The sequence below is a fragment of the Phoenix dactylifera genome, chromosome 13 (assembly GCF_051530095.1).
Source record: "Phoenix dactylifera cultivar Ajwa chromosome 13, Ajwa_hap1_PhDact_Kaust_v1.1, whole genome shotgun sequence".
Classification (NCBI taxonomy): domain Eukaryota; kingdom Viridiplantae; phylum Streptophyta; class Magnoliopsida; order Arecales; family Arecaceae; genus Phoenix; species Phoenix dactylifera.
The window spans coordinates 20,741,983-20,768,539 of record NC_143202.1 but is presented as its reverse complement, the minus strand read 5'-3'; the positions used below and the strand labels follow the sequence as shown (position 1 = coordinate 20,768,539).

The following is a 26,557-nucleotide window of genomic DNA, read 5'->3' as shown; positions in this document are numbered from 1 at the left end:
ATTTTTGTTTCAAAATGAGAAGAAAATGACAGAAAAATTATTTTTTTGGAAATTTAAAATTCTGAAAATTTCTGGTGGCTTTTGGGCTTTATGTTCTAGGGGGGGTTGAAGTTTAGTGGGAGAAACAACTTACGTTTAGGACTTTATACCCTCCTAAAAACATATGAAAAAGCATTATTTTTATTTTTTGAAAAATCATAATAAACTATATATTAATCAAAAAATTACGATTCGAGTTCTGAAAATTTTTAAATTTAATGCTCTTTCATATCAAGTACTTAAATTATATTTTCTTAGTAGTTGAATTTTTCTCAATTGTCTCTGCATAATTCTTAGTATTTTCTTATGTGGGGTAGATGGCATCTTGCCCGCATAATAATAATAATAAAAAATAGGCAAGAGAACTGAAGCCCAGAAAGCTGAATTGAAAATGGCTATAGTTAAGAAAGCAAAAGTTGATAATGCTTTAAGGGCTGCCGCCGAGTATAATAAAAGGATGTTGCCCTATGAGTTTGAGGAATTATACTATACCTTGATGTGTTATGAAATGGACCCAAATCACACCATTAGACAACACTTTAAAGAAGTGGATAAATTAATAAGGAACATTGAGATAGCTGGTTTTATTCCATTAGAAGAAGAAAAGGTTGAAGGGTTATGTAGGTCCTTACCGGCCCGTTGGGCTACAATGGTTAACGATATTTGGACACAATTGGAGTTCCTTGAAAAGGAGTACAAAGCTGTGAAACAAATTTTGTGCTATGAGTGGGAACTTAATTTGGAGTTAAATATGCAAAATGTTGCAAAGCATGCTGCAACATTCTCCATTTGTTCGAAAGGTTGCATTGGCCTATACCCTTGGATAGAAAAAAATGGGACCTAAACTTGCAAGCAATTTAATCAATAGAAAAATACCAATGTCTCAAAGTTTTAAAGGTGCAGATTAATGTACACATATTGTTTGCGCATTTCATCGAACTTATGTATGAAGTAGGACAAAATTTGGATTACTCGTGAATACATGTAGTTTGATGTGTATGCTATATGTGATTTGTCCTATTTGGTATTTTTGTAATTAAATATTCTGTGCAATTAATTAATGTTGATTATATAAAAATATCATTTTAAGTGGGAGTTAAAATAACATTGTGATTGAAACTCTCATTTGAGAATTGTTTTTTGTGCAATGCAATTAAATACCTGATGATGAAACATTTGTTTTACAAATGATGATTGGGAATATAGTGAACTTTCGAATTTGTACTTATGTAAAATTATCATTGATTTAATTTACATGTGCACAAAGTTAGATATGTGTGCGTATTTTGAGTATTAGCTCGTGGAATTTTAATAAGCTCCATGATCGATGATCTCATCTGTGAATGTGAGCAATTCCCAACGGCCCATGAAATGTGGGTATATTTGAAAGATAAGTTTGGGGGAACCACCGTGACCAAATTCCGACAGCTGACTATAAAGTTTGAGACATACAAAAAACGTCCCAATCATACAATTAAACGGCATCTAACAGAGATGGCTAATATAATTAGATAGTTAAAATCAACTGGTCATATACTCACGGATGAGCAACAAGTACAAGCTTTAATCCGGTCTCTTTCCGATAATTGAGAACATATGAAGATAAATCTAACCCATAATGATAGCATAAAGACCTTTGCTGATATTGCCCGCTACATTGAGCTAGAAGATAAGCGACTTGGAGCAACAAGGGCTCCTAGTCTTGCATAAGTGGTTGAAAATGTACGCTGGGAGCTTCAGGCTCCAAACGTAAGCGCAGCTGGAATAAGAGCGAGAAAGGGAAGGAGACTGGAAGAGGACCCAAAAAGAACAAAACTGATCACTATAAAGGTGGCAAGTGTTATGGCAAAAAGAAAGACAAGACCAAAATGAGGTGTTTCCATTGCCAAATGTTAGGCCACTTTGCTCGTGAATGCAACGAGTTGAAGAAGGTAACACAATTAAACTTTGCTTCTCACTGTGTTGCTTATGTTTCTAGCTCTATTATGCTAGCTGAATCTAATCCTATGTGGATTGTAGACTCAGCAGCCACCAACCATATAGCTAGAGATCGAGAAGCATATGTGGAGTACCGTCGAGTAGGAGCCAGTACAAGGTGGATACATATAGGAAACAACTCTAGAGTTGCAGTTAAGGGTATTGGCACTTGCAAACTCAAATTGCATGGTGGTCGAACCTTATACCTGCATGATGTTCTTTATGCACCGAACATGCGACGGAACTTGGTCTCTGTTTTTGTTCTAATGGGTTTAGGATATAAACTTGTATTTGATGGATCTATTGTATACTTATTTTATGGTACTATGTTTTATGGATCATGATATTTAAATAATGGTTTAATAGTTTTTGATGTGGATAATATATCGAGTTATATTAATCCTAGTTGTTTTTCGTTCATAGCATCTTCTACTAATCAAGATGATTTGGATGCTAATATTTGGCATGCTAGACTAGGACATATTGGGCAAGATAGAATAAATTGACTAGCTAAAGAAGGTCTTCTTGGGACACTTTCTAAAGTTGATTTGCCCACTTGTGAACATTGTCTAGTTGGAGAAACAACAAGAAAACCATTTGGCAAAGGATTCAGAGCCGAGTTTCCATTGCAATTAATCCATTCAGAATCTGTGGTCCATTAAATGTGAGGGCGAGGCATAGAGCCTTATATTTCATTACATTCATAGATGATTTTACGCGTTATGGTTACGCCTTCTTGATTTCTCATAAGTCAGAGGCATTACAGTGTTTCAGACATTATATAAATGAGGTTGAGAATCAATTAGATAGAAGGATTAAGACATTAAAGACTGACCGTAGACATGAATATCTATCTGATCAATTCGAGAATTTGTGTAATGAAAAAGGGATAATTAGACAATTGACAATTTCTGGTACACCACAATAGAATAGTGTAGCCAAAAGAAGGAATATGACATTATTAGAAATGGTTAGGTCAATGATGGCCCAAGCAAATTTACCAATATCCTTTTGGGGGGACGCTTTGCTTACAGCGGCCTACATTTTTAACCGTGTACCCTCTAAATCAGTACCTTCCACCCCATATGAGCTATAGATAGGTAGAAAGCTTGACCTAAGTCATTTACGACCTTAGGGGTCGGCTGCCTATGTTCTTAATTTCTCTAGCAAATATGGTAAATTGGGTCCTAGAGGAAAGAAATGTATCTTTATAAGATACTCAAAACACTCCAAAGGGTATGTGTTTATTAGAGAACAAGCTGATGGAAGTGTAACTGAAATTGAATCACGAGATATTACATTCTTGGAGGATGAATTTTCTAGTATGGGTGAGATTAACAAGAAAGAATCTTTATATGAAGTGGTGGATAATGGTACAAATAATGAATTTATTGAAGAGCAAGAGCAATTACCTCAACCACTTGAACCAAGTGAGAGTACCATGCCTCAAGATGAATTTAATTCATCTGAAACCCAGTTACGACGGAGTATGCGAAAAGCTATTCTCCGACGCCGATTTGAAATCGAAGGAGAAGCTTATATGGTAACTCCGCAAGATAATGATGAGCCCAAATCAGTAACTGAGGCACTCTCATGCCCTGCGAAGGATGAGTGGAAGAAAGCAATGGAAGACGAAATGGAGTCAATGAGATCAAACCAAGTCTGAAATTTGGTTAATCTTTCATTAGGGCGTAAGGCCATTGGGAATAAGTGGGCTCTCAAAATAAAACGCAAAGCGGATGGATGCATTGAAAGGTACAAAGCTCGCTGGGTAGCGAAAGGCTTTACCCAACAAGAAGGGATAGATTATGAGGAAACTTTTTCGCCAGTTGTAAGATTTACTTCCATTCGATTGAGTTTAGCCATAGTAGCACATATGGATTTAGAATTGCATCAAATGGATATTAAAATAGTTTTCTTAAATGGTGAGTTGGAAGAAGAAATCTACATGCAACAGTCTGTAGGTTTTATTGCTTCTGGCCAAGAACACAAAGTGTGCAAATTAGAGAGATCTATATATGGCCTAAAGCAATCATCAAGACAGTGGTACTTGAGATTTCATAAGGAAGTAATTTCTTATGATTTCATTATGATAGATGAAGACCATTATGTCTACGTTAAACAATCCATAGAGAAATTTGTAATTCTATCTCTATATGTGGATGACATATTATTGGCTAGGAATGATAAGGAGTATGTCAAAACCACTAAGGAATGGTTGTCTACTCATTTTGAAATGAAAGATATGGGTGAAGCGAGTTATATTCTCGGTGTGAAAATCCATAGAGATTGTTCAAAGAAACTTTTAACTCTATCACAAGAGTCTTATATTAAGAAAATCTTTGAACGATTTAATATGAAAAATTGTAACCCTATAGACACTCCTGTTACGAAAAGCGAAAGTTTAAGTCTCAAAATGTGTCCCAAGACTCCAGAAGAAAAGGAAGATATGGCCAAGGTACCATATTCAATTGCTGTTGAAAGTTTGATGTACGCTATAATGTGTACTCTGCCCAGATATATGTTATGCCGTGGGTTTTGTCAGCCAGTATCAATCTAATTCAGGACGTGAACACTGGAAAGCGATAAAGAGAATATTGAGATACCTGAAAGGGACAATTGATTATTCTTTGTGTTATCAAGGGAATGATTTATGCTTAAAAGGCTATATAGATGCTGATTGGGGAGGAGACCAAGGTGAGCGTAAATCGACTTCAGGTTATGTATTTTTGCTGAATAACGACACCATCTCTTGAAGTAGCAAAAAGCAAACTTGTATTGCCTTATCTACTGTGGAGGCTGAATTTGTAGCGTGTGTGGCTGTAGTACAAGAAGGTGTTTTGTTGACAAGATTTTTTCAACATCTGAGAATGGTTGATGATAGTTTGGGACCAATAATGATTCATTGTGATAGTCAAGCGGCTATTGCTTATACTAAGAATCCCAAATATTATAGTAGAACCAAACACATTGATACCAAGTATAATTTTGTGAGAGATATTATAGCAAAAATGGAAGTATCTTTGCAATATATATCTACGCATCAAATGGTAGCCAATCCGCTTACGAAACCCATTCCTAGAGATGCTTTCTTAAGACACGTTAAATCTCTAGGATTGCATAGATTGTAATGTACAAATAATTGCAAAGTGTTATAAATTTGTCACTTCCAATACAATACTCGTTTATGAATAATATTTGATTTATTCAATTTTGTCCTTAAGAATGTAATTTTGTACATTTGAAGTAATATATACACACATTATGTGCTAGGCATATAAAGAGATTAAGTATGTCAGACAGGTTTAGATTGGTTCTCTCACACGAGCAATCGCCTTTAACGTCTAGTGACGTGTAAAAAATGAGATATTTAAGCACAAAAGGTTTATTGATGAGAGATCATGCTTAAAATTGATGTCGCCTTGATAAGAAGTTAAGATGAGGTCAAAATTGATATTTTTGTAATTGGCCGAGATGGATGACCCACTATCCATTTAGCGTGTTCAAAAGCCAAATGTGAGTTCTTAGTTGTTTGTTGTGATAAAGAGCATTTAGAAGTTGAACTCAAGTTAGGCATGGGAATATACTGGAACTAAAGTCTATGCGGTGTTTGTTGAAGAAAATGATATACACTCAATGGGGGCAGAGTATAACACCGTAGCACATGATTAGAGTTGATCATGGGCCTTCTGGCCCGCCCAGCCCGTCTAGCCCGGTCCGAAATTTTTCGGGCTTGGGCATTAAAAAAGGGCACATGGGTCTGGCTTGGGTAGGAAAAGCAGCTCGAACAAAAAATCGTGTCGGGCCTGGAAACTTTTAAAAATGGCCCGGCCCGACCCGACCCGACTATAAAAAACCTTTTGTATGATATAATATATTATAAACTGCTAAGAAACCCTAAACCCCCCCCCCAGCCCGCCCCCAACCCCCCTTCGCTCGCTGAGAGCCTGAGGGCCGTTCCAATTTCCGAGTTTCCGCCGGTTTCCCTGTAGCCGCCGCCTCCTCTCGGTGCCGTCGCCTCTTCAACGACCGACCGGCGGCTCTTCGCGTCCTTCTCCACCGGACGGCAACCTCCGCGGCTCCGGTCACCGACTCACAGTCACCGGTAAGATTTTTCTCCTCCTCCTCCTCCTCTTCGAGCTCGGTCCCGCATGGATTTCGCCCGAGCTCGGAAGTCGGAAGTAAAGCCCCATATAGCTTCGAGCCCGGATGAAAGAGAGAGAGAGGTGGGGGGTGGGGGAGAGAGCTCGGAAGTAAAGCCCGGAGCTTCGAGCCCGGATGGAAGAGAGAGAGAGGTGGGGGGGGGGGGGGGGAGAGGGAGGTTCCTTACCCGTTTTCTGTGGCTGACCGTGACCAAAAGGAAGCAAAGCCCCAAATAAAACGGAAACAGGGGCTGGCTACGAGTCTTCCCCCTTGATGGAAGGGAGGTGGAGAGTTTCCTGGCCTGCAGACTCTGATCATTTTCCCAAGCTTGGAGAGAAATTTGGGAAGTTGGGGATAGTAGTTTTGTTTTGGGTGGACACCGGAGAGAAAGAGAGAGGGGGGATTTGGTTGGCTACGAGTCTGAAGCCACCCGTATCTTTCATCCCTTCTCTTTTTTGGTTTTGGTCTTGGTTTTCCTTCCCTCACATTACTCCTGATCCAGCTGGGCCATCAGGAAGAAAGATCGGGGGATTGGAGATGGACTTCTTGGAGGGTGGAGATTCTTTTAATTTTCTCCTCTCGGTTTCTTCACCCATGAGATGGACTCCTGATCCAAACAAAGAAAAAAATCTGGCCTGTCGGGTGGATCGGGCATGGACAAAAATTTACACCCGACAGTCGGGCCGGGCTGGACCGGGCCTGGGCATAGCCATCGGGCTTAATTTCTACTGTAGAGCCCGGCCTTGGTTTTGATCAGCTCTACACATGATTCATACCATGTGTGCTATTTCAACCAATAAAAGAAGTGAGAGAATGGATCCCTGCTTCCTCACTGTGTGAGTCTTTATGAGGTATATGTACGACCTCATATGGTACCCTTATGACTCTTGATTGTTTCTTTATATTTCAGTTTGATGTTTGCTACTTTAGGGTGTTACCTACAGCCATGGATGATTCGGCTATATGGGGCATGTCTAGTAAAGCAATCAAATTGAAATTGAGAGATTCAAATAAGAAAGAAAGACTATTTTGCTTTACATCCTTACTTATATTCACCGGCCGGACAATTATATCGTATATGAGAAAGTTAGATATAATTGTGAATATATGTAGTGAGAATGATTAAGTATGCTCTCATATTGTTTGAGGGATCAAAAATGCTTGACGATATAAGAAGATGTTATCACTGAATATATTCACAATTAATGCTGTTAATTGGGGTATGGTAAGATATAACTTAATGCTGTTAATTGGTGAGCAGCTATGTATCCCTAACAAGTGCTAGCATAAAAGCTCAATTGTATACACTTACTGGTCGCACGACTCATTTGCCAAGTATGAACTGCCATGAGAGAAATATGAGAAAAGATCTACATATTGCTGTGGGGATCATGTCAAGCCCATCATATACGAGTGGGAGATATTGGTTTTTGGAGTCGGATCAATCCGCCCATGATGGGTTGACCTGATCCATTTTATTTGAAGGAAAACAACCCTTGAATGACACCTATTGGATATCTCGTAACTACCAAAGGTAGTTATTTTCTGCATCTATATATATAGGTAGTTGCAAAACAGAAAAAATAAGAGAAAAGGAAGAACAACGTATAAAGAAAAAAAATCAGAAGAAGAGTGATCTTTCTCCATATTTTGTTGGCAAGAGGGTTTCTTGAGTTGTGATCAACAAGCGTTTTTCAGCTCTGTAATTACGCTTACAACTAGTGATACTATCCGATCTACAACAAGTAAGTATATTTTTGATCCGTTTTGATTATGATAAATTATCCTACACATAAGGTGGGCAGAGTTTCAAAGTGGGATGTAGCTAAGTTGGGTAGGGTTTGTGTATCTTTTTCGGATATTATGTATTGGGTAGCTTTTTAGTGTAGGCCTTATTGATAAATATAGATGCAAATACTACTTTTGGATCAACTAAAGTTTATGTTTTGCACAGAAATTATTGTTTCTTGTTTCGTATGTTGCTAAGTGCTTACTTGTATGAATTTGGATGGTTATTTTTATGGATAATAATGGTTATTAATATCCTTCTCTTCATGAATTATTATTGATACTAAACGCTGGAATTCCATCATTCCAAGAGTGAGATACATTTTTTCTATCAAATTTGGTACAACACGGGAAATATACATCAAGTAAGGATGACACGAGGAGTAGCGCATGTCATTGTGGCAGACTAAATATGAAAACAACCAACTGTTCAGCTCCTTTCCACCATAAACCACTTGGAGAATCGACCAACATTGACTGATGCAAAAGAAAATAGGTCAAATTTGTGTCAATATGTCCGCTTGTCGCACCTCATGATGGGATCCCAGATTCGTTGTAGCAAAAGAATGTAGCAAACATGAAGTCCACAAAGCCTTGCAACTTTCGTTGATCTAGAAAAAAGTGAAAATTCAGTAATAGTCGTCAAGAAAATTTGATCCAAAGCATTAAAGATCTAATTTTTATTAAGGGTATAATAGGAATTACACAACTTTTTCCGAAAAGTGGATGGTCAATCAAATATAAGCATTCTGAAAATCTGTCACTTTTCTATGGTCAACCAAATTTGCCAAAAGTACTTTCTCAGGTATTTTCTTTTCGGAAATCCGTTTTTTAGGAATCATATTCCTATGAGGGAAAATGTTTTCCGCGAACCAAATGAGCCCTTAGCGATTATATTAGAGATGCATGATCTTATACTCTGTTGGACCGGTTTTGAATTATTCAAGAAGGGATGCCAGTTTCCATCATCTAACTTTGTTCACGAGAATGACAAAAACTTATGACCGTATGTTTAGTCCCATGATAGTACAAATGACCCTAGGTTATTCTAGTTGTCCCTGGGTGATTATATTAGAGATTCAGGATTCTACATGCTTTCATCAAGCTCGACAAGCTTTGGAGGATGAAGAAGGGTTACTCTCCTTCCATCACCCAAATTTGTTATGAGAGCTACAAAAACTTACGATAAGCTACGACGAGATTTATTTTTTGTTCTTTGTTAACCTACCAATCATTAAATTTTGCATTGCTACTTGTTAACATCTTTTTTTGATAATTAGAAAATGAGGCTTCAACTACTGAAATGGAAGTCTAGAGGTGCATTGCGTGCAAACAGAAGTGCAAATAACTAAAGCCACAAAACAATGAGATGACAATGAGATCCTCTTGGAGGTTCATTTTGTTGATTCATTGGATTTTCTAGTTCAAATTTGATTCAATAGTAATCCAAGCAAAACTCATAAAAATCAATTATGACTCTATTAGCTTATTGCATCATTTAAATCCCATGCAAGAGGACATAATGATAACAAAAATTTAGACTTAAACTTATCGGTTACAAGTATATTACCGGTTACATATAGGGCTTTTGGATTGGACTTAAACTTAGGGCTTGTATATGTATTTCATACTGGGCTTGGTTAGTACTGTGGGCCGGCCAGGGCTTGGTTGGACTATGAGCTCAGATCTGACCCAAAAAGCAAGCCTGGATTCAAGCATTTGTTTGGGCCCGAGCTCTGGCCCGGAGAACTTAGACAAGTGGCCTGACCGGCCCGGTTCGTTGGGTTGTTCTTCTGTCGAAGAGTCCCCATCCTCATCAAAATCATCTAGGCTTCTCGACTTCTCGTCTCTCCGCCTCCACCGCCTCCACCGCCTCTCCAAACCCTCCTTCGTCGCCGGTCGTCAGTCGTCGGTGCAAGTAGGGCGAAGACGACACTTCTATCGTCGGCCGACTGCGGTTCCATTGAGGTACGATGATCTCTCCCCTCCCCTCTCTTTCATGCTCGTTCTTGTTTGGCCTTATCGCTGTTTTTCTGTTGTTCCATCACTGTGATGTCTAATGGCCATCTGCGGTTCCATCATCGTGATTGGCTCAGCCTGGCTAGCCTCCCGTTAAGCCGCTTGCCATAGGGGCCGAACCCCACCTCCACCGCCAGCCTCCCCGCCGCGGCGGCCACCACCTCTTGAGCGGCACCGGTGGCAGCATCACATTCTTCTTGCCGCCGATGGACTTCCTGGCCTGCCGCTAGGAACCAACAAGTCATGTGTGGTAAGCTGGTGCCCAATCAAGTTACAAGCTGGACCCAAGCCTAGGAACCAACAAACTGCCTTCGGCATAGCAAGCACCGCCTTTGGAAAACCTAGAGAGGTGCGGGCCATAAATCAGAAGAAATCCAGGGGCAAGAAATAGCCAAGGCGGTGCCCTAATCCTTCGAGCGCTAGGCTTTCGGTTCCTTGGTTTATGCTATAAAAGGCCAACCCTTGCCTGCTCCCCCCCTCCAGTTCTCCTAGTCCGAGCAAAGGAAAGGGTATAGGGATTCCTTATAGCAGCCTCATCAAGATAAATATTTTTTTTCCCATTCTTTCTTTTCTTGGATCTCTTCCACCCATCGGGCTTCGATCGATTCGATCTATATCATTTTTCTTCATGCCTGCATTTTTTTGGGGAATTTTTGGTTTTTTTCAATGTTTTTTGTGCTGATGTGATCCTTGTTAAGAGTTTCGATCTATTCCATTCTTATCTCTAGTGGCGGATTCTATTGCCTCAGCTTGATCGTCGATTTTTTATATTTTTCCCGTTCTTTTTTGCTTCTGATTTGATTTTTTTTTCTTTTTCCTTTTTTTTATGAGATTGGATTTTGTCTGTACGTGGGAATTGAGGGATAATTTGGGCGTTGGTTATGCGATATTTTTCAGGCCCTTCAGTAGAATTCTCGCTTTTTTTTTAATGGGGATTTGGGTAAACCTTTGCTGGCGTAGGATCGAAGAGTTCCGATTTGACATCTGTGGAGGGTTTAGCTGTTGTCTTTCCTTGGGATTTCGAGGATGGGAATCCGACCGTTATTTAATTCAATAAACAGGCTAAAATTTGTTGGATGATGTTGGGGACGATGCCGGCAAAGCATCCTCTCCGTCCAAACGTCTAATTTGGGTCAGCTTGATTGGGTTCCAGGTTGGGCCCGGGCCTCAGCTTGGGTTAGGTCCGGGCATGGTTTTTTTTTTTTTTTGCCTAAGCCTGGCCCAAAGCTTGAGAAAAATTTTTGGGCCGGGCTCGGGTAGAGGCATGGCCTGGCCTAGCCTGTTTCCAACCCTAGTTACTTTGCTGAATGGTATTCTTTTGAATTGATTGCTTTTACCTAAACAGGCCTGCCCATTTTTATGCCTATGCCAGTTGTCAAGATTTCAACAACAATGTTATTTTTGGTATGGCAGAGCTCTACCAGAGTTATTATTGATTATTGATATGGTTATGGTAGACCATTGTTAGCCTCAAAATATATTCGACATAGGTTGAGACCGATAGAACTGGAGATCCGATGGGGTGAGGTTAGGGTGCACATGCGGAAGCAACAGGTTTACCAAATTGAGATTCTGGAGAGGAAGGTCAAGGATGCGTTCGAGTAGGAGACTATATGGGATGCTCAATACTATTGGAATAAACTCGGCAGGACCGAACAAGACCTCTCCTGCCTCGAAAGGAATTGAGGTTTTCTAAAAAGATGAAATGATATATTGGAATCCTATAATAATATTGAAGCAAGAAAATAAAGAATTCAACTAAAATACTTGATTTAAGAGATAATTAGAATGCGAGAAGAAAATCAACTAGAAGATGGCTAAGTTAGAAGGAAAAATTTAAGCAAGATAACTAAGATAACGAGTTGGAGTCTAATCGATTAATTCTCTTGACCTAAGCATTTGTCTTCACTTAGGTTTCCCATGTCTCCACCAATATCACATTAGCTTCGCATAGGGCTTTCTGAAGTTGTACCAGAAAAAGGACATTCGAGTCATATTGGAGATTGTTATAAAATTGCACCACAATGAACCGGTGCCACACCATCTAAAACTCTCACAAAAGTGGACTCAAAAACTTCAGTTTAATTTATTATAATGCAAAGGAGGAGGTTATGTACGATATTTATAGTTTTCTAGGGCTTTGTATATTGCTTAGGACTCATGGGTGCCTTTAGAATTCAATTAAAACTTTGAGTAACAGAAAAAAAGGCTTCTAGAAACAAATATCGAGCCTTAAAGGTGCTTCTAAATGTTAAGGTTATTTTGATGATGACTTATGAATTATCAGAAGGTTTGGATGGACTGTAGGATGACTCCTATGTTAACTCGGACTCAAAAAGCTTTATTGACAATAGGTCTCTATCATCCAAAACCTTCTAATAGGGTCTAATCACCATTAGCTGTGTTTCGACGGTATTGTTTTGCCCTTGATTCATAGCCTTGAATTACTAAAACAAATTTGGTATTTTGCCCATAACTTTCTTGTCCACTGTTCGATTGATGTGTTTCGAGTCATATTGGAAATGACTTAGTGTCGGGCACAAAAAGTGTTTTCATCCTAAAATAATGTTTATAATGACCATAATGAAGTCATATTTTGAATGCTTGTGCACTGGACTAGTACTGACACTGTAACTTGACTTGCTAATTCCCTATTTACAAGTTTTGGACCCATTGGACACGTGATTCAAGTGCCACATCATATCCTCTCTTTAGTTGGTCTTAGATGAGTCTGGAGGTTATCTCGGGATCTTGTGATCATAAAGGGTGCAAGTTCGTCCTTCATTCATGTTCCAATATAATTTTCTGATGCATTCATGATATCATCTTGTTCCGTAATATCAGTTGACCTGTTCATTTATCTATAGAGATCCTTTATCATAAAATTTGGTGTTGTGGGACTTGGACTGTATAGCCATAGGATAGTGGGTTTTTAGCTTGCATGAATATCATTTCAATCCTTTAGCATTAAAATAATGATTGTTATAATAGTTATATCACTTCTGGAGAGGAATTGATGAAAAAATGAAACATGAAAAAAGTATTTTTCAAAAATAGCACAAATAAAAATGTGTTGCTTTTGTTTGCATATCACATCCTTTCTTTTGCTTTTTTAAATCTTTAAACATATTTTCATATCAAGTCGAATAAAATTATACAGTATTCTCAATAACACAATATTTTATGGTTCTACCCTAATGATTAATTATGGTCCACGATTAAAATAACAAGATGTTAAAAATAATTTTTCTACCCTCTGGTCATGTTCCTCTAGGGTAGAGGAGGAGATGCAAGGGAGAGCGGGAGGAGGGCTAGGAAAGGGGCAGCAACAATGGTGGGGCTGCCATGTAATGGCAGGATGTCACTGATTTGTCATGATGGTAGAGGAGGAAAGAAAAGGAAGAAAGGAAGGGGAAGGAAGGTTGGGAAGAGGGGGCAGTAGTGATGGTGGGTGCTGCCAAAAATAACGGGTGCTATTGTATCGTTGTAAAGATATAGGAAGAGGAAGAAGATGGGGCATGAGGATGTGGCTGCAGTAATCGGTCATCATCACCTCGTTGTAGTGGTAAAGGAGGAAAAATAGGAGGGAGAGGAGGAAAGCAAGATGGAAGGGACTAAGGTGATGTTGGGGGTGGCCTTGCAATTGTGGGGTATCATTGGTTTGCTTGGAGGTAAAGGAGGAAAAACAGGGAGGGAAGGAGGGCAAGGAGGAGAGGCTAGTGGTGACAGTGGGGCAACCCTGTTGTTGTGTGGCGTTGTCAGTTTGTCGCAGAGTTTAAAGCAGGAAGAGGAAGAAGGGGAGGGTGGGAAAGAGGGGCGTCAACCATGGTGAGGGTGATTCTTGTGATGCATCACTCATCATAGGGGTAGAGAAGGAACAAGAATGGGAATATATTTTGGGAAAAAAGATCCTACTTGCAATAACGACCATTTGATGAACTAATAATGGAAATTTAAGCTAGGAGTGTCATCAAGTATAAAGCATAAATTTATTTGGCTTGATATATAAATATGCATGAGGATTTAAAAATGTGATGTAGTTATTAATTGTGATATGCAAAAAATGGTCAAAGAATAAAAATAATGGTGTTATTTGTATTATAAACAATTTTTATATCACGTATTAGAAAGGGCCCAAGACCGTTATAATGGTCATTATTTGAAACCTTGGCTGAAGTCTAAGGCCCAATTTGGCCTAGGCCGGTTCCGGTCCTCTCCGTTGGTGCGGTACTATATAAACCCTCCGCTTTTCCCCTTCACTCTTGCTTGTCATAAAGACTAAATTTATTTGCCGCCAAGCCTAAATTTATTTGCCGCCACTCAGAGAGTTGTCCCATGCTGCCAGGATCAAGGTTGGTCCTTCTCCCTGAGGGGTCTGAGAGCAAACTCGTCATTGACCATCCATTGGATTGACTTGTATTTCAGGTATCCCTTCTTATTTCGATTTTTGGGTTTATCTTAGTGATTTGGTTATGGAGGCCAGTGATTTCGCCGTTGTGTTGAGTGATTTTGCGCGAATGTGTCTGGATCGAGCTGTCTGTCAGTTTTTTTTTCGGATTTTCCATTTATCTTCTGGATGTTTTTTGCTGCTTTGTTTTCATCATGGGGGGAGAGGGGGGGGGGAGAGAGAGAGAGAGAGAGAGAGAGAGGTGAGGAATGAACGGGCTAAATTGACCGTATAAATAGGAAATGAGGGATGGCATCTCAAGCTCTGGTAGGTGCTTGCTGGTGCTCTGGAGCATTGGAAGGTGGATTTTGCAGGATGGAGAAGCAAGGCAGAGAGTTAACTAGTTCTTCATGTTCCCATCTTCTCTACCATGCCCAATCTACCTAACTTACTGCTAACAGTTTATATTGGAGATTAGGGAGACTAGATAGTTTGCCACATTGGCAGTAATCACTGTTAAGTAAGCTTACATCAGACTTGTGATCTGAAAAAGCAGTCCATCATGGGTACACAGTTTGCTACTATGAGAAAACCCCTCGTTTCTTGATTCCTCATTGTTTGTCAAACATTGGGGAATCATTATTTTAATTCTCGATTTAAAGAATCATGCTTATCTAATCCTAGATTCTTCTTTTTTTGTTTGCTATATAGTATGATATAATCTTATAATTTTGTCTAATTGTTTAGATGGTGGCGAAACAAGAAAGCGAGCGATTGATGCCTGCAGCTGAACAGGTAATGGTACAATTTCTTTTGAATGACTGTGCAATGCTTGTAAACAGCTGAAGTCCAAGACTTGATAATTTTTTTGCAGAAAAGTTGTAAATTTGCATCCCCCCCTCCCAACAAAATAAAAAAAATGATTCATGAGATTCAATGCAAATTCGGAGATCATGTCTTTTATCTGCTACGGTTGCTACTACTGTTCTTGACAAATCTAATGCCTTTTTCTGTTTTTTTTTGGATTATTTTTCATCTATTCTATGAGTGCCTACAATTGCAAGGACTGTAGATAGTGCAGATAATTAATTATGTTAATGAAGTTTCTGTAAACCTGGGATAAATTAAATATGTTTCTTGATGCGCAGGATATTTCTGATGAATTGGAGTTGAAAGCAAAGAAGTATCTGCGTGGACATGGTGCTAACCTGGAGGTATGTTTCTTTTCTTTCCTTTATATATATATATAATTTTCTTTCCAATTGTGATTTCAAGTTTTCAACAGTAATGCGAAATCATGGATTACTTAATTTCTGGTGTAAGAGCTCTTTTTTCTTTTTAGTATATAAATTACTTTCTTCTTTGGATTTATATCTAACTCTCATAGTATTCAGGTTTTACGAGATAAAAAGTTGAAAGGTCAACTTACTGTTAGGGAAAAATTATACGGCCAATCTGCAAAAGCTGCTGCCAAGGCCGAAAAGGTTTGCATTTAAACTTTTCTTCTTCTTCTTTTTCTTCTTTCTTTATAATTTATGTAATATTGTCAAGTTATTCTTGCATCTTACCATCTGCTTATTTGAGTATCGCTGCTTAGTGGCATGCATTTTTAAGTTATTCTATAGTGGCACTTATTGTTTCTGGCAGGTAAACCCATGGAGTTTGATAACAGTAACTGTAATTTATAACATCAAATGCTATATTATAGAGGTAATCAAGGCAGAATGACTAAGAAGTATAATTATAGGCACAGAAAAGTATAAAGTAGCAGTAGTTACACATAATTGGATGTAGGAATATTTATATACTTACTAACAATCGGGATTGCAATTTACAAGCTTTATCATGTAAAAAGAAGTGGTGGAGGGGGGGGGGGGGGGGTCAGCTATTAGGAATTCTTCTAAACTTTGTATTCCTATTTGGGTTTACATTATTTGTTGCACCATCTTTTCGAAGTACTTTACAACTTCCATTCCTGTTAAACTATGTTTTCCTTGCCCCTATTCTGAACCTTTGCAACAAAGCTGAGTTACGCTCTGTACTAGGGCCGTTTCATATCTTCTCTGTCTAATTCCATTTTAGGCAGTTTTGTCCAATCTTTCCTCTGTCAGAGCGACCCATGCTCCTTTGTCGTTGTGTTTCTAAGTGAATTTTTTCTATTTCCAACCTCACACAGACTTTTAAATCTTTAGCCTTTATCATGCTGGACCTTGTTTACTGCTCAGCATCCTGATCCATATAATTCGGGAGGCCTCATTGTTATTCTAGGTGATTATTGTCTAATGCCTTAGTAATATGCAGCAATCAAAGAATAACCTAAAAGCATCCCCTCCGCACCATCCATCTTTTATATTCCATTAAATAATTTCACCACTATATATATATATATATATATATATATATATATATAAAATATCCAAGATAATGCTTCGAGATAGGTTTCAATCCTTCACCTGAGTAGTTAAATGGTTATACGATTTTGTGACAGCAAATCAGGGGCTATCTTGCATCCATTTTGATATATACATGCACACATATACATGCATACACACATATAGATACATATTTGTACATACATATAATATGCATATATTTATGTATTTCTACATACATATGCACATATATACATATATACATTTTCATATATTTTATATATATATGCATATAAATATAACATGTATACGTATATTTATGTATGTATGTACGCACAAACATATATGCTCATCTATATATATATATATATATATATATATATATATGTATGTATGTTTATGTGTATGTGAATGTGTATACATTTATATGCATATACATAGCTTTCATTTTGAGGCTACTTTTGCTCTCAGCGAAAATGATTGTATTAAGGCACATCTTGTGATCAATCCCAACCAAGACATCATTCTTTGTTTATTATCCGACACAAGATTTAAGCTATACACACTATTTGATCTGCAAGCCCTTGAGTTCAAAAAATAGTTTTTGTTATCCTAGGGTGATGTGTGGGGTTAAATTTTTTTAAACATCTACTGCTTCAATATATATGGGCATATAGTTCTCAAAAGATGTTGTGTATGTATCAGGGTTCACGAAACTGATGCCCATTATTTGCTAATCTGGAGCATCTTGCAGGGGTAGCATTTTTCTTTCTAGTGGCAGACAAGTGCTCCTAGCATTTTAAGTTTTAACTAAATGTAGTTAAAACATTGTTTAGTTAAAACTCCATTTAGTTAACTAAATGTACTAACTGGAAAGGCTTTAATTAACATTATGTCTTGAAATAATTCCTATGAGGATTTTTTTTTCTGATGACACAGAGAATAGATGATGAAATTCATCCAGATTCTATCTTGTCACTTTAGGTTCTAATCAGATTCTACAGTGTTTGAGGTTTGTCTTTTAATTTTGTTGTCTTAATGGCTTATGAGGTCTCCTTTTCTTGCCCAGTGGCTTCTGCCTAGTGAGGAAGGGTATTTGGAGGCTGAAGGTTTAGAGAAGACATGGCATATCAAGCAGGAGTCTATAATTCGCGAAGTGGATGTTATAGGTTCAAGAAAGCCATTTGATATGATCTTACCAGGTGAAACTGTGAACTTATTCACGAGTTGGTTCAAGTGTTGGTTAACATCACATTTTAGAGGATATTGATGTGTCATGCTATGAAACAACCTCCTGTTTTTACATTCTTCTTTCTTGCTCTTATAGTTTTTTGTTTGATCATGAAATTAATGGAAAATTTAGAATAATTTCTGAACTTTGGACTTCTCTGGGAGTAAACTTATTGAATCATGTCCATCTGCTAGTTGCTTATTGTTTGACATGGAGAGCACTGGTGGAAGTGGCATTCTTTTTCAGAGCTATAATTGTTATTTCTGTTTAACATGCAGAGTTGGGTCCATATACACTTGAATATACATTGAGTGGCCGTTATATGTTGGTTGGAGGACGGAAGGGTCACCTGGCAATGATAGATATGATAAGCATGGATCTAATGAAGGAGTTTCAGGTTTGTTTTTGATCTTCAAAAATAGCTTCTCTTTTAAATATAGAAGGATATGCACATGGGTGTTTGTGAAAGTGCTTCTTGTTGTATTCTTGTGATTTCATGGATCTATGTTATTTTGAGAAATAAATTTGCATCTTTACTTTTACAAAATGTCTCCTTGTTTTGGTAGAATATGAAGTAGTCTCCTTAAAACCTTTGATGGAGAATAGAAATATATTATTAATATTTTATCAGAAATTTGGACTTGAGACTCAGGTTCTCCATCTGGGTTGGGAATTTATCTTTTGATTTATCCCAATTCAGACAGACCTAGCTTGACCAAATAGTTGCAACAAAAAGATTCAAAATGTTAAACCTGGCTGATAAAATCTGACAAGACCGAGTCAGAAATTGACATTGTCCAATCTGATATTCTTGATCGAATGGACCCATGGGATCTGTCTGACATTGTCCAACACGGTAATTCTGTCTGACCTGCTTGTCTAACATCATTTGGCAGACATTTAGATTATTTTTTTCATAATGCAATAGTATTTCTCACGAGCAATGATCTTCTTGTGTTTGTGTTCTTGTTCTGGGTCTCAAACCTAATTAGGGCGAGCTGAGCCAACTGCAACTGACCAGAACAGTTCATAGTGATTGGTTTGGCCCATAACCTTCAGACCTGACTGAACTATACCAGACCTAAGCTTATATAACTTCTTTTATGGGTCCAGTGGCTCCAAATCTTAGAGTCAAAATTTCTTTAGGTTGGAATGGATTTGGCACCTGAACCTTCATCACCAACAATGAAATTTGAGATAGACAAATTCCTGGATTAGTAGATCATATTGTTTGAAATGCATTTCAGTCATTTCCTGCTGTATTACTACACATTTTTTCTGATTAGTTTGAAGGATATTTCTAAAGCACTAGTGTGGGAAGTATATCTGTCACCTATTTACTTTAGTTAGCTTGGTAGTTGCACTGAATATAGGTTGAAGTAGATGCTCTTTTCTCAAACAATAATTCTATACACAAGATGAAAAGCAATAAAAGAGAACATAATCTTTTATGCATCACAAAGTGGCATAAAATTCTAGGAAGAGGCAAGGTTCTAGATTTGATATTGTCCACCCGGTTTCATCAATCTGCAAATTCTTCTTCATATAGTTAAAAGAATGAAATTTGGCCGATATTGTGACAGTAGTGGGTATTTAAAGATAGTCCAGCCCGAATATGAGTTCTCTCCTATTTCGATTTTCCTAAAGCCTTCGGTAGCCCGAATATGCGACTGGTTATCTGCCCCTGTAGGGATGGAGCAACAGAAGTATTGAGAATCCAATATTAGGTCATGGTGGAGAACATTTTTGCTTCTCATTTTGGGCAGTTAGCAGTTATCTTTCTGCGAAAGTCTTGGAATTTGTTTCATGTAGCTTGGGAAGGAAATTTTGAGTCATAGATACAGGACCCTTTACATGTAAAACCTACTGCTCATGCAATTTGGGATCCTTATTTTGATCAGCTAGTTGTAGAAGCCTTTACTCGAGGGGGTGCCACCGATTGAGTCAATATCGCTTATTCCAGTGTTTAAAATGATGGTATACAAACGGATTGCTCATTCAAAACCCCAATTATCTCCTCTCCTACTTCACACCTTGGAACACATTTCTTACAGAGAGAAACATGCTTCCACATCTTCTTAACCCGAAATGGCTGAGGAGAGGAAAGATTCCTTTTTTAGGTTACTCTTGGGAATAGATTCAGTGGCGATGGGGTGGGGCCTGTAGCTCGGAAGATTAGAGCACGTGGCTATGAACCAGGGTGTTGGGGGTTCGAATTCCTCCTCACCCACAACCTTTTAAAAAGGGTAGGCCTTTTCCTTTTATTATCTTGTTTCTTGGGTGCTGTGAAGTGAAAATTGATCTTTGATATAACGTAAGAACCTTGTAGTTCGTGATAGTTGTGGTTAGCTTGGTTGAAGGTCTTTGGGTTTGCTAAGTTGATGATTTTCCACGCTAACATTTGCTCTATATCTTTCTTTGGACTTCTCTTTGGAACTGTAGTGCCTTTTCTCATTACTTGTGAACCTGTGGAGCTATCGGGGATAAACTAGCTAGGTAGTGAGAATGGTTCCTTCTATTCAAGGTCAGGTTATTTCAACAAAGGCCACACTCTATGTTTATATGTGCCTCTTTGCTGGTTATAAAGCAAGAGCAAAAGCAGGATTCTACCTTTTTTTTATAATACATATCATGCTTCCATTGTAGGGCTATACTTGGTTTTATATAGTGTAAGCACTCACAACTTGGATGCTATTTCAGAATGCTTTTGGATATGTTGATTGTAAAAGGATAGCCTTTAACATATATGATGACTAAGTACAAGGAAACCAGCTAAAAGAAACTATAGCAAGGAATTAGTTTGTTGCCCAATGAAGACGCTAATGTGACAGATGAGGCCTAGAGACATTTGAGATCGCACAATGCTCAAATAATTTCTCAAAAAATAATTATCACTTCTTCTGAAAGCCAAATTGGGTGGGTTTGAAGGATTCTAAGGAGACAGTATGGCAATATACTGGATGGAACTGTGGTTTTAGACTTTCTAGGGTTAACCATTGGTGTAATAAAATATAATAGACAGTAATATCCTTTCCATTTAGGTTTTCGGGATTGATAGCTTTATGTGGTTCATAATGATAGTTTTTTCCCAGTATTAATGCTGAGATAATATTATAATCCTGCTGCACCAACATAAATTTATAACTGGTTTCTTACTCCTATTCCACTACAAGTTTGTTGCTGTCAATCACCTGCCATCTTTTGTTTTCTAACCTAGAAACCATAGGATCTGTGCTCCATTCTTCTCCTGAGGCATCTCATCATTGTTTGGTATCAATGTAACACACTGTCCACAATCAATATCGACAACAGGGTACTGCACAAATTGACTAAAAAAACTCAAGCACATCTCTTTTCTTTTTCCATCTTCATCGCACTCCTTTTGTTAATTTCACTTAGACAATTGTTTATAAGGCTTTTTTTTTTTAAAAATCCCCAAAGTTGCTTGTTTCAGTAGAGCTATTACTTTTAACACAGCATGCAGAAGCCAATAACTTTATCTAAGAATAACTGAAGATAATATTTTTTGAGGAAAGAGTATAGAATTGCTTTTTTAGTCTTTTTCTTGTTCCTTAGTTCTTTTTATTTGGTTAAATGCAATTCATTATCATCCACTGCTTCACAAGGCTAATTGGATGTTTGTGGTTTGGTCCTAATGAAAATCTGTGGTTACTTCTTCATTTTCCATAACCTGAACTTTTTTTTAATTTTTCAGGTTAGGGAAACTGTGCGTGACGTGACATTCTTGCAAAATGAGCAATTTTTTGCAGTAGCTCAGAAAAGGTAATTTATTTTTAGCATTATTTGCAATTATTAGATACAAATCATGTGACTGATTTATCTTGTTTCGTGTTAACACTCAAATTTCTACTGGAAGTTGCTATATCTCATCAAGCTTATGAACCAGAAAATAGACAACGATTCCACATACAAGCATTTGAAATACAGACTGGAAATTTCATGTGCATGTAAGACAAGAAAGAGTATGAAACCTTGATAGAGTACTACCTGGACTTCAGTGCCTATCCAAATGAAGATGAGCCTGACATTTGGCTCTGAGTCACAACATGGTGGCTCAAACTCCTGAAACTTGAAAAACACAATTTTGTATATGTTTAAATTATAGTAAATTCTAAAATGGTTTTTTCCTGTATATCTAGAAACTTTTTTTTCTTGACAAGTATTTCAATTTCAACTTTTGTTAATCAGGTAGATCCTGATGTGCAAGTCCTCAACTTATGGATTCATGCTCTTCTGAATCTTAGATCTCTGAGATCTGTCTGGATCTAATTTTCGTGTTTGTGTCAATGCACTGTTACCTTATAATACCTGGATGGAAGCAGTAAGATAGGATGCTAAAAGCTTGGCTAGGTTGGATGTAGCCAGTGTAAGGAATAAGGAGATAAGGATTTTATAAATTAGAAACTAGGATTTTTGAGTAATATTGTATTTTATGGGCTAGGTGGGAATTAACACATGCTTATAATCATTGCATGAGTTGAATTTGGTGGTATTCACAATCACAAAGTTAGGATTGAGATTAGTTTGGCAAGCAAAGATCCATAAGTTTATGAGAAGATTAGGAAAATGAGATTGCTGAAGTTGATATCAGAGAGAGACTAATGACTGCATAAAATATCAAATTCAAAGGGAAAACTGTTTTGTGTGATGGAAGTTCTTATTGTAGTGTTTTTATATGTAGACTCGTGATCGTAGAGTTTTGACAAAATTACAAAAACTTGTATTTTTTTTTCTCATGTTATGGTGAATTATCTGACCCGGACAGATCATCCTGATTTTTTGATTTTGTGTGTATTTGGCATTTATAGGGATGCATCGACTATTGCTGCATTTTTTAGCTATGGTTACTATTTGGTTAATTAGGACATGGTCTGTCTACTGAGAGGGAACAAGAAGGGATGCATCACATGGAAGTGAGTGAGATACTAGGATCAGGTAGCGGTGCTTGCCAGCATTTGTGAAAATGAGTTGCTATTTTATATCTCATAGTGTTCTCTACCTTAAATAGGTCAGTCAGCCTGAAGCAAGCTCTACTTTTCTCTAGTGCTTTGGACCAGCATTGCTTCTGTCTATTGATGAATCATATTTTTGGGAATTTCTTCTGTTTCCTCTGGCAAATAGATTGTAGTTTTTTAATATGGATGTAATTGAATAAATGGACTCATGAAGACAGAGCTGAAGAAGTGTGATACCTCTCTTCCTTTGTTTATCTTACTCTAATGCCATCTATCTATCAACAAAAAAGAACAAATACCATGTTTTCCCATGATTTATGTATTTAATTTCTAGGTCTGTGATATTATCGTGATGATTTACAAGGTGATCTTAAATGTGACAGGTATCCATATATCTACAACAGGCACGGCACCGAAATCCACTGTCTAAAGGTAAATTGTTTTTTGGAAATAAATGACTGCAGGGGTTGTTATCAACTCATCCATGTTTTCTCATGCTTGTTCTTGTTTTATCCATGTTCCGCGCACCCCCCCCCCCCCCCCCCCCCCCAAAAAAAACCCAACACACACACACAAAAAAAAAAGAAGATAGGAGTGATGGGAAAATTTTCTTCAGTTTCAATTAAACATGACCAATGTGTTGCTTGAGTCTTCTAACTTGCATATCCACCTAAAGAGCTAGTAGTAGGATGGCTAGCAAATGAAAATTCATAAAACTGACAGTAAATGGGAGAAGGCTTGATGGTATTTTTTTGGTTATATGTATAACTTGTAAATCCTGACATTTAATGTAAATGAAGGATTTAAGCATGGTTTTAAATACCGGTGTTATAATCATTTTAATGGCTGTTATGATGGTTTCGGCCACCCCCTATTGCTTTATTGAGGTAAATAACGTGAAAACATATAGCCCGTTACTTCCCATTATAACAGACTGTTATAATGTGAAAAATGGTTGTTATTTTCGCTTGCACCTTCTTTCAAACAAAATAATAATTTTTCAAAATTTAAGCTCCCCCCCCCCCCCCAAAAAAAAAAAACAAAAAAAAAAGAAGTGATTGTATGGTCCAAAAAATTATGTTATCTAATGAAAAGTGAAGGGAAAGATAATGCCGTTATTTGTCCATCATTCCCCATTATTTCCCATTACAACTCCATTACAGCCATTATTTCTGTGATTATTTTAAGACAAAATTTGGAAAGTTGCTTTCTGGGACAAATGACGGACGTTATAACCGTTATAACGGTCAAGAATGGTTTTGGTGGCGCTTGTACTAGCAGGAAAATGCGTTATTTAAAAATTTGTATTTAAGCTCTCCATTCTGATACAAGTTCTATCCTGCTTCTAGCTCTTGTTTGTCTGGTCAATAACTATCTCGTGATACCATCACTACCATTAAATTTGGTCATGTGTACTGAAAGATGTATACCTGATCGATACATGCAACCTGTTGTTCTAATTTATAATGCTTTAAAATTGTATTTCAATGTTTTTGTTTTATCTTCTATTTTTTCTTTTTAACAGAACTAAAATTTTATTTTTATTGTAAAGTTGTTGAAATTGGTGATAAAACCTATAATGGAGATTTGGTTTCTTCTTTAAAAGTTATGTTTGATAAAATTTTAATTAAGTTCTTTGAATTTATTTCTATTAAATTCTTTGAATTCTTCTTTTTCTCTTGATGCTGAAGTAGTTATTATTGATCTCTCTCTCTCTCTCTCTTACACACACACACACACACATATTGTTTCAATACGATTTGATTGCTGTTGACTGTTCTTTTTCATATCAGGAACATGGTGCACCTCTTAAGCTTCAGTTTCTAGACAAGCACTTCCTCCTTGTGTCTGTAAACAAATTTGGTCAGTTGCACTACCAAGATGTGAGCACAGGCGAGATGATTGCCAATTACCGGACAGGTCTTGGCCGAACTGCTGTAATGAAGGCAAACCCCTATAATGCTGTTATTGGATTGGGCCACTCTGGCGGCAAAGTCACTATGTGGAAGCCTACCAGTTCGAAACCGCTGGTGACGATGCTCTGTCATCATGGACCTGTGACTGCCATTGCATTCCATGGCGGTGGCCATCTGATGGCCACTGCCGGTATGGACCGCAAGATTAAGCTTTGGGATATCAGGAAGTTTGAGATCCTCCACACATACTCCGGGCATGCTCAGACCTTGGACTTCAGCCAGAAAGGCCTGCTTGCCATGGCAAATGGATCCAAGGTGCAGATATGGAGAGATTCCTGTAGGAACCAGGACTATGGGCAATATATGAGCCATGCTATGGTGAAGGGCTATCAGTTGGGGAAAGTTGCTTTCCGGCCTTTTGAGGATGTTTTAGGAATTGGTCACTCGATGGGCATATCTTCCATTCTCATTCCAGGATCGGGTGAGCCCAACTTTGATACTTGGGTCGCGAACCCTTACGAAACTACGAAGCAGAGGAGGGAGAAAGAGGTTCATGCCCTCCTTGACAAGCTTCAGCCTGAGACAATTATGCTGGATCCAAGAAAGATTGGTACTGTGAAGCCACCAAGGAGAAAGGAGAAGCCAACCAAAAAGGAGACCGAGTCCGAGATGGAAGCTGCCATCGAGGCTGCCAAGAGCATTAACTTCAAGAAGAAGACTAAGGGGAGGAGCAAACCAAGCAAAAGGGCAAAGAAGAAGGAGGAGGAGGTTTTCAGGGCAAAGAGGCCATTCTTGGAGCAGCAGACGGAGGAGCGACATGCGAAGAAGCATAGAACAACTGAGGCGGAGCTGCCAAAATCACTGCAGCGCTTTGCTCAAAAGAGGGCTTGATGGTTTTAGGTAATGTGGTTGTTTTGGTTAACATGAGAGAGGTCCAGAGCAGCTGCTATTGAACGTACGGGGAGATCGAATGGCTCAAGCACGGGGAGATCGAATGGCTCAAGCAGGAGCGGCCAGCCAATTTTTTTTGAAATTTTGAGAGTTTGTTGGAATCTGCAACTTATCATCATGATGTTGGATATACTATTTATGTGTTTGCATTCCCCGATGAATGGAATGTAAAGGTCTAAAATGTAACATATTAAGGTGCAGTTATAGAGGAATGGTTCTAAAAGGAAATTGAGGAAAATTGTTATTTTTCATTAATATTTAGTCAATTTTTCCTTGAATCTTGCCCAAAGCCCTGGCATTGCTTTGTTTTTCTCTTTGGACTGCAAGCTCAAGGGAGTCCTTTTATGTCTTTTATGTTCTAGTAGTTATATCAGTTGGTAGCTTTTTGTTTGCTTCATTCCAAGAGGCCTTTATGATGGTGGGCTACATTTCTCCTATGCATCTGTGTATCAGGATTTTTGCTGCTAAGATGGTAGTCGAATGATCATGAACTTGTGTATTGGCAGTAAGCCCAACTGCCTGGTCATATATTGGCCTTTAATTTGGGACTAGAATATCTTGATTGTGCTTCATATCCTCCATCTTCAATTTCTTTTTATGTTGACGTGCCCATTTTTGTACATCCCATGTTGCTTTTGCCCCTACACTTCTCGTCCTCAGCCCCTTTGAAATTTATCCTTGAGCCATCTTCCATGTCAAGATGAATTTGAATTTGTAATAGCCACACCTCCAAGATACTGTGCTCATCTTAGGGTTTT

At 38.0% G+C, this 26,557-nt stretch overlaps 1 protein-coding gene across 3 annotated transcripts; it reads left to right on the top strand.

Annotated features, from left to right (window-relative positions):
* The first annotated feature begins 5,892 nt into the window (after positions 1-5,892).
* LOC103713730 (Transducin/WD40 repeat-like superfamily protein) lies at positions 5,893-26,077 on the top strand. 3 transcript variants are annotated; one of them, XM_039130956.3, is made up of 9 exons: positions 5,893-6,121; positions 15,101-15,148; positions 15,502-15,567; positions 15,748-15,837; positions 17,795-17,927; positions 18,235-18,353; positions 21,672-21,739; positions 23,316-23,364; positions 24,726-26,077. In XM_039130956.3, exons 2-9 carry the CDS (start codon positions 15,101-15,103, stop codon positions 25,737-25,739), a joined length of 1,587 nt encoding a protein of 528 aa, XP_038986884.3. In that variant the 5' UTR covers positions 5,893-6,121; the 3' UTR covers positions 25,740-26,077. The 3 variants fall into 3 exon arrangements, with proteins under 3 accessions (XP_038986884.3, XP_089783020.1, XP_088565683.2); XM_089926894.1 differs by having other exon boundaries at positions 5,902-9,915; XM_088709557.2 differs by having other exon boundaries at positions 5,913-6,121; positions 15,101-15,154.
* Positions 26,078-26,557: the final 480 nt, after the last annotated feature.